The 15,174-nt window shown below is 41.8% G+C and overlaps 1 protein-coding gene across 19 annotated transcripts in view; it reads left to right on the plus strand.

Moving 5' to 3' along the window:
• The window catches only part of ABLIM2 (actin binding LIM protein family member 2), a 145,520-nt gene that overhangs the window by 16,884 nt on the left and 113,462 nt on the right, over positions 1-15,174 (plus strand). For 3 of the 19 annotated variants that reach the window (XR_012587039.1, XM_074587486.1, XM_074587488.1), the window contains exon 1: positions 13,646-14,212. The exons of the other annotated variants lie outside the window; for them this stretch is intronic. Coding sequence is in view for 2 of the 3 variants with exons in the window: in XM_074587486.1 (XP_074443587.1) it covers positions 14,197-14,212 (16 nt within the window). In the remaining variant the exon portion in view is untranslated. Of the gene's footprint in view, positions 1-13,645; positions 14,213-15,174 lie in introns of those variants that run through there. 19 annotated transcript variants of the gene reach the window in all.

Below are 15,174 nucleotides of genomic sequence, written 5' to 3' on the forward strand. Positions count from 1 at the left end.
AGATCTAATTCTCCAGGTCATAAACTGAACAGCTGAATGGATTCAAGGCTTCTTTTCCCCATTCTGTGACATAATTAAAAGATCTAATCTCTTAGACATCTGACCTGAGAATAAAGACAATACATTTCCAATTTTCTGTAGATTTTCTGTATGGTAGAGTACCCAGCTTCTAATTTTTAATTTACTATGTCATTACTACAACTAGGCCAGTTTTAAGATAGTGTCTTGATTTAAAGTTGAATCTTGGGACCATTATTTTCTTGTGGAGTGAGTGCAAAATGTATAGTGAATTCCTAGATAGGAGAGGTAGAATCCCATTGGTATAAAAGATCTCTAAAATGACTGGAAGAGATATTGAAGGAGGTTTTTAAAGATTAGGGCAATTTCAAGTTTTAAAAAGCAAAATTTATTTTGTTACACTTTCTAATTATGTCCATACCTCATCATACAACTAATAAATGGACTGATACATACAAGAGTTTAGGATTAGCATATAAGCATTAAAGCCTTTGAGTAGGTCTGAGTGTGTTTGAAAAGTTTTGGATCAGTGCTTTAAGTAAAACAACTAAATCTTACTGTGTGAGTAGAAGAATACCCTTTTAAGTGATTGTTATAATTCTAACTTTGTACAGATGTAATCTCACTGGTTGCAAAGGGAACATACAGAATGAATGAAAAACTGCCTCAGTAGCTTTCACATTGATTATAATTAGTTTATTTTCCTTCTTATCCCAGTTTCTGATAATTAATAATAATTTCATGAATTAATTAATAATTATTACTTCCAAATATGGACATGGGAAATCTGTCAGTGCTGGAGGATCCTTAGGGGACTGCTGTTACAGTGCTGTAGCGTTGGGGACATGGGCTGTCTATCTGGAGGGCAAAGAGATGATTTACAGCAATTTTCCTTTACCCTTCCCTGCTGCTCAGTGGAACTCATAACTGGAATTGGCCTACTCAATTTATAAATAAGTGTTGATTACATCTTTATAGGTATAACGGTGCTAGCAGTCTGGCAGTGATTGGACTGATGGCCTGAATTAGGTGACAGATTTGACCCGCAATTGGAAAGAAAGTTAAATGGAGGCTTAAAAGAAGCAAATTGTAAACATGGCAGAAAATGTTCTTGAGCTAGAGGTGCAGAGATTCTGCTGCTTTCATAAGTGCCATACTAAATGGCACTATATTAGTGGTGTATTTATTAATGAAGGTAATATTATTACTATGTGTACAGAAAACCTCCATGACCCCATCTTGAGCAAAGAATATTTTATCAAAAAATCTTAGATTTTTAGATAATAGGTAGTAATCATAGAGTGACACAGTATTGCTCCTTTTTCTTTTGTGAATGTTTTGCTAGCATTTTGAGCACTTATTATTTTGGTGAAAGAATTCTGCATTGGGTTGACAACAAATGCAGATATTCCTTGCAAAATTACATTTTCATAAGAAAAGAACATGAAGAAAGGCCACTTTTGCTGCGAATAGCAGGGCCAAAGAACAGGGGGCAATCTCCTGATTCAGAAATATCTGTTTCAGCAGTTTCTCCACATCAGGGAACCTGTTGCTCTTCTTTTCCCATTGGATGTAGTAATGGATGGGTTTTGCCTTTCCCCTGGTAGTTCTCTGTTCTCAGGGTGGTACCTGTGTTTGCCAGTGTTCCCAGCTGTTTATATGCAGAGGTTTTCTATCGTTTCGTAGACCTTCCACTAAGAGAGGTGGCTTTGTTTTTCTTTCTTTTTCCCTTAATCTGTAAAGTTTTGATATGAGTCTATATTAAAGACACAGTTTGCACATGTATTTAATGTTGGGTTATATCCTGAACTTGTTTAATCAGAATCTGGAAGTAAGAGTGTGTAACATCATGGGAATACTTATTCAGAAAGAGACTTTCTTCTTCCATTGCCTAAGTTTAAAACTTAGAGATTAGAGATGTTTCATTTTTGTTACACAGTCCCACGTAGTATTAATTCCTGCCCGAGAGCAATGCTTAAACCCTTATAAATACCTTTGCTTTGAATAAAATGTATTTGCGTGTAGTTTCATACACAATGGTCTGGCTAAGTGATTTTGTTTGGGAATTGCTAACTTTCTGCTGATTAAACTTGTATTGCTGTTGGCAGTAGCGTTTTGGCAAATGAAAGTTGGCGTCTTATAGACATAAAAAGTAATTATGATTATTCCTCCAAAGAGGTAGCGTTGTGACCCACCAAACCTATCAAGATAGACATCTATTATACATAGAATATTTCCATTTACTTCAATAGAGCTGGAATGCTGCACTAGATTTTTTTCATTCTTTGTTGGTGATCATATTGGTATATGCTCTACTAGTATGAGCATCTGAAAATATGAAAGACTGTTAATGGATTCACATTAACAAAATCCAAGAAAGATGCTAGAAAAAGACTACATAGTCATTAATTGGGATAATTCACAATTAAAAGTTCAAAATTACGTAGAGCTACTTGAAAGGGGAAATAGCACAAAGAGCTACTCTACTGCACTTCAGTGCGTTGCTGAAATAATGGATTGAAAACGTGATGCTGAAGTGTTTCCAGCATCACCAAATTGTTAGAAAATCTAACTTGCAAAAAGTATTATATTTGTTTAAAATGACTATGCACAATTCTCAAATAATTCTGGTGGGTTAGAAGGCTGTATTTTTCTCTTTGTAATGAAGGATGAGAGTTTCGTGTTTACAGGGTTCCCATGGTGGAATAACAAGAAGCATTGATGAGGAGGATCAGGAGAGCTGGCAGCTGAGTGACAGATGTAGGAGATTCAGACATGGTTTGCATAGGAAATAAAAGAAACTCACAATCCTAACAAAATTTTTAAACAAGCACAGAAAACAGAGTGAGCAGTTATGCACTCAGGCTTGCACCGTGCCTCCCCCCTCCTAATTTTTGGATGCCTGGAGTTAGGTGAGATGACTCTCACCGTAGTAAACAAGGGGAGACTGAAGCTGTACCCAGTCTCTCTATTTGTATAAAGCTCATGTTTTCATGGATTGAAGAACTAAAAACTTGTTCCTCAGGTGATTACAGTTGCTGTTGGAAAAGATGCCATGCTAGTCTTCCTCATAGACAGTTTGGAAATATAAACTTTGGAAATATAAACTGTCTAAAAGAATTGTCATTCCGAAATCAGTGATACAATGCATGGTGTTAAAACCCGTCTGCCTCAGGCTGTCAGCATGGTGTCAGATGGTGAAACTGTGACGCGATGGGGGTCATCAAGCTGTGTGGCTTGGGGCATAAGCGTACGTCATTCCCATCTTCCAGACTGAAATTCAGGCTAGACTTTTCAACTTTATTTCAGCTCAGTGTTGGAAGAGGGACTAAAATTGAGATAGCACTGGAATTTCCAATGCTTAGTGATACAGGAAAGTATTACTAGTGGAGTAGCTTAAAGAGATGGGGATGGCTTGTGATTGACGGTATGGAAAATGTTGTTGGAATGACTGAGTCTGGAAGCTAGGTCAAATTAAGGGTTTATGCAAGTCATGGTGGCTAATTTAGAGATTTTTTTTTTTGGCACCTAATGTCTCACTGGCTTGTTTAAGCAAGTTAATCAGCGGAGAGAAGCACTTCCAAAAGACGTCTCATTTTGCACAGCCTCAGTGGCAATTGTAGCTAAAATTATTAGAAATGTAAGGATTGGATTGCATTAAGGAATTGCTCCTAGTTCTCTGCTTATTTAAAATGTTAGCTCCTGCTGTGTCCTTTTTCTAGCTTTTATGTAAGAAAATATATTGCTGAGATAATTCAATCACATCCTATCATTTTTCATACCCTGAGGACCTCATCAGTCCTTTCACAGAGTTAGGTATCATGCTTTGAATATTTAAATGATACTCACTTCTTGCAGCTTGATCAGATTAACTTTATTAGTGTATGTTTTCCTTAGGTAGTTCACTTAGTGCTATGTTCATGTCCATGTTTTAAGAGTATCCAGAAAAACAAAATAACTTTTTGAAATTCAGGCCTGTTCCTGCAGAAACACTATTAAAACAAAAGGTTTTGAAGTACAGATACTAATAGTGCTTAGCAGTGCAGAAAAACGAGTCATACTGGAGCGAATGTTGATTCCATTCATTACAAAGCAGAATTGTCCTTTTTTAATTCAGTGAGAGCAGGGCTGTCACTCTAAATGATAGAGAGAAATGGGCTGCCATAGAAAGGGCATTTACTGTCTGACTCATCATTTACTTTATGAGTAGTTGGACTGGGAAGAGAATTATCTGTGCTTATATTCTGTTTTAGAAATAAGCGCTGGAAATGTGCAGCGGTAGCATGGATGCCTTGCTCTTCCTGTGTGTTGCACTAAACTAAAGTTGGGCTTCTCATTAAAACTGGTATTTTTGTGTCACGCTTTAGAGTAGAGCAGAGCCGAATTTTGGTCCTGGTCATCCCTTGTGGGAAAGCGGAAGGGAGCTGGAAGTGGTTCAAGAGTAATGGCTGTGGATACAGCCTCAGAGCCATGCGTACAGCAAGAAGGGGACGTGGTAAAACGTGTAGGCAGTGTCACAAGTGGAGTCCATGAGCCAGGACAGCTGCGTCAGTGATGGCCTGACAGACCGACTCCGCTTCAGCGGGGTATAGGTCAAGGAATAGCATCCTACATCATTGTCATCTTAGTAATAGCATCCTCTGTAATTGTCGTCTTAGTAGGTTGTTATTAAAGACTCGAATCAGTAGGATTATTGGCAATTGGAGCAGCTTGCAGCCAGATAAACCTCCCCGTTGCCTTCCCTTGGTGCAGAGGAAGAGTGACCCATATCTGCCCGGTGGGGTGGGCGCTGGGGCTGCCAGCCTCTGCGTCGCAGCGACTCTCTAGGCTTTTCTATGTTAGGGACAGAGGTAAAGGCTTCTCTTGAGGAAAATAAAGGTTTTTTTAATGCTCTTATAAAGGTAGCTGGTGTTCACCAGGTCTTGGCTACAATTTTAGATTAATTCATTTTATTGCATGGAATGTGAGGACTTACCAGGTTCAGCCCCGGTGAAACTAAAAGCCAATTTGGATTAAGAAAGTACCTAAAACCGGTTTCTTTTGCTTTCTTTTGTTTTGACTTGAAAAGCATTTTTTGGCGCTTTTCTCCAACCTTCTCTGTCCCCCTTGGTGAACAGAAATGAATTTCTGAATCACACTTTTCATCCTGCAGGGCAGCATTTATTCACAGAATCATAGAACAAGTCAGGTTAGAAGGTACCTGGAAAGATCACTTGGCCCAGCCTTTTGTGGGAAAGGGAGCCTAAGATGACATCACCTAGAAACCTTTCCAATCACATCTTGAAAACGTCCAGTGATGGGGACTCTACCACATCCCCAGGGAGGTTGTTCCAGGGAATTATTGTTCTCGCTGTGAGAAATTTCTTTCTTATGTCAAGATGAAACCTTTCACAGTGCAATTTGTCTGTTGTCTCTTGTCTTCTCTGTGTGGCTCCTTGTGAAGAGAGAGCCTCCATCCTCTTTGTGGCTGCTCTTTAAATACTGCAATACCGTGATGAGGTCCCCCCGAGCCTGCTGCTCTTCCTTCTTTTCCAGTGAGTTGGACTAAGTAAATCCAGGCAATGCGAAGACTGTGGCAGCTCCTGTTTGTGCGCACCACAGCTTCACCCTGAACATGGCGCTGGGGCCAGACCTTGGCCACCAGTTTCCCTCACTCCCTCTAAACTAGGGTCTCCATGCAAAAGTGACCTGGGTACAGAGGCTGGATGGGGACTAGCGTCTCCTGCCCCCACAGCGCATGTATCTCACTATTGTTACCTCAGCACAGTGAACCTAGTTTGTCTGTGGTTCCAGTCAGGGGAGTGAGGCCAGTGTGGGATTTGGAATTGCGTTTTCATCCATCCTTCACTGAATCGTATTTCTGTACATTACCTGGGAAAAACAGTGTGGGATATCTTTCTTTTGTAAATAAGACCCAATTTTATCAGATGATGTTGCTTCTTCCCCTCCTGTCTGCAAAAGGCAAATATAAAGCTTCAGACCAAAATACTCAGTTTGACATGAAACGCGTTCACTGGCTGAATAAGGTGTCAGGTTGCAAATTAAGCAACCCAAAACTCAGTCAAAAAGTGTGTTGCGTAGATAGCTCAAAAATGTATCTGTTGCCAGTAGACATGTTAGCTGCAGAACTGTGCAAGAAGTAGCACAGTGGCCCCGGGCTCTGGGGTTGTGTTTGTGTGAATATAACACATTTCTCCTATGAATGCGGTGTTGAAAGATAATTGATTGCAGAAACTGTGTAGCCTGCATGTGAAAAGGGAGGCGATGTGCTGATACATCTGATGAGGATGAAGAACAATTAGATTTGCATCTAAGAAGAAATTCTTGTGCTGTGGCAACTTCGCCAAAGTTAACTAATTTGCACCTATTTAAAGTACTGTGACTTTAGCACCAGGACTTCCATAATGTCAATACCTATATATATTTGAAGTAACTGTATGATTGCAATAAAACAGCAGCTAATCCCCTCTTAATGCCAAATTAAGCAGAGGAAATAAAAACGGGAGTTCAGTTTTATATTTCGGAGTAATTATCTAAGACATTTTCATATGCAACATAAAAAAAGACAGAACCTTTGGAAAGGTCTTTAAGTTATTGTTTGTAATCCTTTTAGAAACACTATTTCATATAGTGTAAGTGGAAAGTTAGTAATTTATAATTTAATTAATGATTAGAGGTGATTCATTGTGGCTTGGCTAACAAAATTAACTATTGTTTTCTACATTATTTTATCTCACTTTTGCTTTTTTGGTGTTGCTATAACAAGCGGGCATTGTTGTTGTTATTCTGTTTGTACCAGGGAATGGAGAGAGAAATGAGCCATGGAAATTCCATCTAAACTGTGGGGCTTTTTTCCCCAGTTCCAAACACTTGCTCATTTCCGAGCCAGGGAATGTGCTTGTTCCCCTCCTCAATTTGATGTCACAGACGGAGCAAATACCAGCATGAGGAGTCATGGCGAGCCAGGGGTGCAGCCTGGTTGCTGTTATGGAGCTGGGGGAGCAGGAGGTAGCACCGAAATGCCGGTTTCTGGTCTAGGATCGTGGCACTCTATAGCTTAATGCCCTAAAGGTGAGGGAACTGGCAGGAATAGCACTTGAATAACTGGTGGAGGTGCTAGAAGTGATTATCAGGGAGTTGCGGAGCAGTAATAGACATAGAGTCCAGGGTGGTGGTTTTTTTTTTAATTGATTCTTAAGATTTTTGGACCTGCTTATGCTAGAACTGAGCAATAAAGAATATCATTTAATTTAGATGTACTCCAAGAAAAAAAAATCTTTCTTCTTTGTTTCTTGGTATTAAAGTGCGCTCAGAGACATAATTTCATTTCAGATGTTCCTAATGAGAAGTTGTAACCTTAGGCAAAGAGGGGAAAGGCCAAACTTTCTGACAGTGATGAGTAAATTGCCAAGATCAAAACTTGGCTGAACTGAGATCAGAAATTAATGCTGTTGAAAGTCTTCCACACAGATCAATAATAGTTTTACCAGTAGGCTTCACTGGGAACAGGGTCAAGTCCAACAGTATCACCCTTCTAATGATGACTTTTTTTATCCTTACTTTCAAAACAGCACTTCCATGCTGTTGACAAATTCCTCGGTGATCAACCAAAATGAATGCATTTATGTAGGCTTTGGATCTGACCTGCTGCTTTGCAGCTACATCCCTTTATAGAGAATGGGGTTTGGAAAGCGGGCAGAAAAATGTTTTCTGACTTGGTCACTCTGGGCTCAATGCAAGGATTAAAGCGCTGGGAGTCGGGTGTGTGTGCGCAGGATGTGGAGAGCTGAAGACGAGGACGTGTCTGAAATCCCCTCTTGGGCAGGTTTTTTGTTCAGGGCTTTACGCTTGGGATTCACAGTCTGGATCCTGACCCTGCTTTCAGCGTCTCTCTCCTCACCTTTGAAAACCTGGATGGAGGTGTCTGGGCAGAGGCTGGGGTTAGGCTCACAGCTGCTTGAGCTCCTGTGTAAGTGGAATTTTGCAGCTGTGGTTCCCTATTAGATCTATCGCAGTTAAACTCACCTTGCCAGTTTTTTCAGCTCGCCCTAACTGGGAGACAGTAGCCCATTTTTTGCAAAGAGGTGTTTCTGCCTGTGTGTTTGCCGTGTGTGCCTGTCCTGGAGGTGCCATGCGTTGGAGGCGGTCTGAGCCTGGGCAGCAAGGCAGCCCAGGCTCGGGGGGGAAGTGTCTCTCTGGGTTTCCTCCAACAAATATGCCAAGGTCCCAAAAAGGTCTCTAGTCATGTCTCCTTGGAAAGCAAGGAAGGTAGCTCTTCGAATGGAAGATCCTCAGATCTGCTGGATGACACCGAGTAAGAGCGCTCGGTACCCCACGTTAGCAGAAAGGATTTAAGCTCCAAGCAAGCATATACAGCTGCTTTACCATCCGCTACATATGGAAAAGTGGGGGGAAGCCAAAGGCTTTTTCTTGCAGCCCTCTGGGGACAGCTGGGAAATAGGAAGCGAAAAATCAGCTCGCTTTGCCTTTGGATGTGCGAAGGAGCAGGCATGAGAAGGCTGTTAAAAAGGGGGGGTTCAGCCTTGCAGCACTGGACTTAATGTGTATGGCATCTCAGGCACCTGAGTCTTTCCTTAAACCTAGTCCCAGGCCTCTTAACTCTCAAAAGCTTCCATTTTTTTCAAGGTGTCTGTTTGTTCTTTGTAAGACACTTCCAGAGTTAAATTTCTGGGTAGTAATTGCAACATGTGAGAGAGCAGGTTGAGTCTTTTTTCCAAATAGCACCCAACCCACATGATCATTTGATAATCTTGCACAATAGGTAGCTTGTGATAGCAGAATTGTGGCAATATCTGTGTAACTTTCCAGAAAAGAGTAAAGCAGTGAAGATCTCTTAGTCTATCTGATTGCTTAGTTAATACTTCAATTTATTCTCCATTGAAGCACTCAAAATTTCCATTGATTAAAAATCCAGATAATTTAAATGGTAATTTTATATGTAAAACAATGGTAAATTAATATTTAGTGATCTCTTTCTTTCTTTGTGTGCATGTGGCATCAGCCCACATGGGGGAGGGGGGGAACAAACCTATTTTAAAAACCTGCTCTGTGCATTAATTTACTCCCAGAAGAAATACCCAAAAATGATCTAGGTGTCTTTGCAATGCCTGTCACATTTCTTGCACCATTTGTGATCCCCTAAATGTCAAATTAATATTGTATTTTGATTCCTCCTGTATTAAAGGGTAAAATTAGCTTTTCTAACTTCCATGCCTACTACATACAATTTTTGGCTGCACAAGCTGACACTTATTGCCGTGTTCTGTTTCTCCAGTTTCCCTTCCATAAAATGCCGGGCTCGGATTCTGGGTTTTATCTCGGCAGTTCTTGTTACAGAACCGTTCTATTGCAGCTGGGTTGCCTTCCCTTAATACAATACCTCCCATTACCCTGTTTGCTTTCCCAGCTTCGGGCCAGGTATTCAGCAGGCGGTTTAAGTTTCCCTCTTGCACTCTCAATTCCTTTCTCTGATTAGACCCTTGTAGTGCCTGACCTTTTAGAAACTAATACCTTTTGCTAATTGCTTGCCTTATCCTTATTACATGGCAGTTTTTCTGCACTAAATGGCACGTGTCAGTTTATAATCCCTATGTAAGCAGGTCTTTTCTTACCTGATGGCTACTCCATTTGTTACTGGCCATCCCTATCAGTTTCGTAAGGTCAGCGGGTTCCCTGTGCAGCAGGTTCATTTCTGAAGGCGTGCACCCTGCAGTACCATCGCTGTGGCTCTTGTTGTCACTTCGCTGCTAACCAGACTGTATCCCTTTACCCTCTGACCAGTGTCACTTTGCAGACCACTTTATGGACATGCCAGTACTCTGTCACCTCATTATGAGACAGGGTTTTCAGATTTTTTTAGCCCTACAAGGATTTTCTTGCACCCTATTTATGGGTGTGATATACAACTTTTTCTCATTATACATCTCTGCTAAAGGCTTTGCAGGCTTGATGTTTGATTTCTGCTCACTATTTCATGTGCACAGTTTTCTGAAGACTACTAGATGGTGTTTTTATCCTAGTTGGGGGAGTAAAGGGGGATAACCCCCCCTTCAGTCTGGATCTAGGTCTGCTGTAGAAAGGTCCCCCTTGGGAGAAGGGAGGTGGGAGTGGGAGAAGTTCTGGTTTCATTCATCCGACTTGCTGGCCAGCAGACAAGGCCTGTCATCATGAATTTCAGGGCTGAAGGAAGCTCTTTATTCCTGAGAGATAGCAGGGAGCAGAGAAGGACTCGTGACCCACTTACCTCTGGAGCAAGCACAGCTGCCTGCACTTCGTTATGCAGAGCTCAGAGTGGATTCTCAGCCTGATCTCACATTTTAAGTTTTCCTGCTTTATAAATATGTAGCGTTGTTGGTGTCTTATCCTTCAGTGCCTTGTACTACAAGAGCCCACAAATTGTTATTTTTCTCTGACTTGCTTGTGTGTGTGTTTCAATTAAAGATGCCCTTGTATAGGGCTCATTGCTGTGCAGGCGATGCAAAATGTTTTCTCAGGTGTGGACTTGAGGATGGAGGTGCTTGAGAGCCAAAAGTTTAAATTCAGGCTGTGTCTGAGCAGGTTTGGTTTTGGCAGAGTACGACTGGTCGCTGAGGCAATGGTGGCAATGGTTGGGTGACTCTGCAAGTCCATTCCCAGCAGGGATGGGATTGACGCAAGAGAGGCTGGGCAGAAAGTTGGAAGACGAGGGTTTAGTTGTAGAGACACCGTTTATCCAACTCTCTCATTAAACCTTACCCTTTTATTGTTTGTTTTCAGTTCTACCGTGTGTTCGTCTGCTTTATTTGCATCATAAGTGTTTGAGGGCAAGGACTGTTCAGCAAAAGTGCCAACTTTGAACACAACCATTGCGGAATACATCAGATCAATTAATAAAGGATGATAATTAAAAGGAAACATCTGTTTTTAAATTTTATTTTTGTCCTAGTGATCAAACATTGCCAAAATCTGTATCATTACACACAGAAATGTACTTAATTTTACTGCATTTGTTTTGTTTGTTTGGGATCATATTATCCTCAATAGAAAATCCAGATAAACACTAACCTGGTCTGGTGAGGTGCTGTGAGCATGGGAGCAGGGTTCAACTCCATACCGTTGCCTTCAATTACTGCTGACATTCACTTTTACTGGAAAGAGGGAAGTGAGTAGAGGAAAAAAACATGAGTTAATTAGGAACGGATCTGAAATCTTTTAAAAATGCCATTTACAACCAATGGTACCATAGGCTATGAAGAGTTTGCAGCCAACTAATCCATTTCAGTGTGGCCTAAATTGGTTGCTAAGCTGTCTGGCTGCTGTTTGCAAAGATGTCAGGGAAGGCGTTGACCTCGGTAATGTAACCTTGGTGAAAGGGAACCTGAAACAGAGGATGGGTGAGGGCTCTGCTGTGGCTACCAGAACTTCAACTTGATGTTGTTAGAGGAGCCAAGTGCCTCATCCTTTCCTATAGCAAGGGCAGCGTTCTGTTAATACGTTCAAAACAAGAGGAACTGCAGGTGTTTGGCTTGTGTTGGTTTGAGAAACCAGGTTAAAGCTGTACTGCTTTTTGGATCATTTGCAGCAGGACCGTCAGCAGGCGGTGTCTGAGCTGTCTCGCCTGTGCTGCTCTTGCTGCTGTCCCTTGTCACGCTCCCCCGAGTCAGCCCATCACGCTAATGAAGTGCAGTAGCCTTGTGCTTTGTGCCTGTCAAGCCCATGGCTGGTGCCGGAGTTTCACAGCAATGCCATCAAAACCCTCTGAGCTCCTTGAGTGTGATTTCTCCTTTGCTGTAGCCAAGCGGTGAGACCGCAGGGGAGGCTCGAGGATCATGCCTCAAATTGTAAATACAAATTAGTACACTGTGCGACTGCGTTAAGATCGTATAACATCAAAATGTGGGTTATATAGCATTTAGCCTTGAAAAGGAGAAAGCCTGGCGAGCAGCAGGGAAGGCTGGGTTAGAGTGAAAGCGCTTTCACTTTTCCTGCCTATTAATTTACGTTCCTTCAGAGCGTTGCTATTTAGCAAAGTGCCTTCTGTGTTTCTGCCAAGCTGAAGTAGCCACTGGGAAAAACTAAGTAGGCCAAATCCTGCAGATATCTGGAAAGCTCAGCCAGGGTGGCTGGTGACGATCCAAAAGAGCACGGGGACGGATTTGGCCTCACGCACACAGCATGACAGCATTGAACAAAATAAAACATTGCCATAAGGTTTTAATGCTGAAAGTCAGTTGCTGCAAGATAGTGCATATACAAGAATTTTTGAAAATGGAATAATTCATAGTTATGATTCAATGTGCAGAACCTTCAGATCTTCCCTCTGGGTCTTCAGGCCGTGTCAGCCAGGACCACATCTGGCATGGCCCAGGACAGTGGTGTGTCACCACATGGATTTCTGCAGTCAGAGCTCCTCAGCTGGCCTTAGAGAAATGCTCGTTCCATTCCCAATAGTCAATACTGGACAAACAAAGCAATACTTTGTTTCATATCCGTTACAAAATGTAAAGATATTTTCTGTATGTAAGAAACCAAAGGGAAACGTTCTGAAACTCAGGGGAATTCTTGATTTTTTGCTGCTGTTGATGGGCGTTTCTGTAAGGTCTATGAACTATCAGCTGTTTCTGGCTTCTCATCATGAAATATTTTTCAAACTTGATTGTAATTGCATATAGATGCTGTTGAAAGATTGATGCCTTTTGTCTTAAAAAAAAAAAAAGAACCTCCACCCCCTCTTGATATAGTCTTTATAAGAATTCATCCATAGTGAGCTGGTAAGAGCTTTAAAAAAATTCATAAGAGTTTCATTAAACCATAAAATCTGCACTTTATTCTACACAAATAAGCCTTTTCCTTTTTCAAATAAAGAAAAAAAGCAATATTTCAAGTGTTAAATAAAATGGTTTGGTTTTTGGTGAGGATTGGAAGGTATTGAACATCCTGCAAAATGATTCAGGATAGACTGTTGGAGTCGATGGAGAGACAGTCTTCCATGCAGCTTGGAGCAGTTCTATAGATTTTAATGTGATGCAGTGCAAAATATTCTTCAACCTATGTAGCAGAGTAAACTTACTGTGCTTTTTGTGCACGGTGCTACACAAACTGTGTTGTTTTCACAGCCCTCCCTCAGCAGCATCAGAAGCTGTGGGAAACCTGTTTTCACATTTACACCCCTGACTAGTTTCTGTTTGTCAAAAGAGAGAAAAAAGCTGTTTCCTTGCTGCTTTGTAACCAAGTAGGCAATGGTTGGTAAAGGATGGTGAGCAATGGAAGTGCGGGGGAGAGTGTTTAGGCTTCTGTGAAGCCTGCAGGGGGAAAAAAATAATCTGCATTGTGAAAAAGGGAGGTGCAATCCCGTTCCTATCTCACCACTTTATTCCAGGTTCAGTCAGTTTGTTCTCCAAGCCATCAGTCCCTTTTCCAATGCACACGTTACTGCCTTCATACAAATTTAGTCCAAAGCAAGTAAGAGCTACAGATTTTAATCCTCATGGAGTATTCACATGATAACTGGGCAAGCAAGTATTGCTTTAAATAGCTCAACACATTGCTGTTATTGCAGTGATAGGCAGTCCAACTCCGTATGAGCAATCAGGGGAGAGATTTTTGGCTGCCAGGTATCTCACTGACTGCCTTTGGGAGGGAGAAATGCTTACAGCATTTCGTGCCGAAATCAGTGCCGTGCTCCCCGGCACCAGGGGGACAGGGACTGCCTGGACCGGGGGGATGGCTAGAGGGATTTCTCAGCTACCTCAGCCCATATTTTTAATTTTATGGCAGGGCATTTTGCAGTTTGTCCTTCGTTAAGCCTTTTTCCCCAGGTGCCCAGCACCACCCAGCAGTGGCTATGGAAGGTGGTATCACCCCACACCAAGACAGCCGTCGCTGGCACGTCCTGCATCCGGTCCCTCCGTGGCCCACCCCGTGGACGTGACAATATTTAGGCTCCTGCAGGACACTATTTTTACCCGGCGGCGAGGTGTTGGCTCGCCTCCCGCCTGTGCGTGGGTGCTGCAGGAGTCATCTGACCCCTGGGCATGCTGGTGTCGGAGCGCTCCGTACCGGCACGCTGTCCCAGCTCCCACTCCCCGGGTGCTCCGGAGGAGCTCCTCGTGCTGGCCAGACACCCAGCAGCGGTGCTTCTGGTGGCGTTTTCCCCTCTCTAAGGGAATTAACGTGGGAATGCCGGAAGATACAGGTACAGTGTGACGACTCCACATTTTGGAGAGCTTAGACCTGAAATTGCTTGTTTTTCACCCGTAGCTGCAGTAACTAAATCGCTGATACTGTCATGAGAATAATTATTCTATGTTTATGTGGAAATGCAGCAGAGTGGAGGAAGATGGTTAAACGTTTATTTTAAATTATGTTTCATATTCTTTTAATTATATGAATGATGATTTGTAAATTATCATGATACCAGCACTTACCTGACAGCTCAATTTGAAAACTTCCCTTATTTTAGTTAATTTAGACTTATTTTAGATTTATATTAGCTTGTAATGAAAAAAAAAATACCTGTTGCTTTATGCAGATTTGTTGGAATGCTCTTCCTATATCCTTTCTCATTGTAATCTTGCTAAACCCATACAAAAATAGCCTTTACGTTGCTGCGGTAACAGTCCCTAAAATTCAACAGAGATGTTTACTAACTGGCTTTGGGTTCGGTAAATATTTTATTATAATAACAAGGGCGGGAGGTTAGCTCGTGCTGGGCTCCTTTACGTGATGTGAATTTTGCACTGAGCGTATGGTGAGATTTGGAGCTCTTGCGTGTTGAGCACTTGTGCTGTGCTGCATCTCTTAGGCACGGTTGCATTCACATCCTGCTGGATAACGCCTCTCCTTCGTCTCTGACCCCGTAAACTCTAATTGGCAGTAAAAGCAAAGTTGTGCTGTCTGCCTGCTGTCCTCTGTCAGCTATAGGTTTCTGTTTTCTTTATGATCTGTAAGAAGTGCTGGAAAAGGTGTGCAATCCTTTCCTTATTGTTAAAGGAAAGGCACTGTAAAAGATGTTTTTTATAAGCAGTAGACACAGGTATGGAATTCAAAAAGAAACGTGATTCTTGAACCTTGTTATTTAGTATTGTTGGACTATATGAATGCATTCAACTAAATAGAGACCTACTGACATAGAGATTTATTGAATTTGCTGAATTG

Source organism: Larus michahellis, chromosome 5 (assembly GCF_964199755.1).
Source record: "Larus michahellis chromosome 5, bLarMic1.1, whole genome shotgun sequence".
Lineage (NCBI taxonomy): Eukaryota > Metazoa > Chordata > Aves > Charadriiformes > Laridae > Larus > Larus michahellis.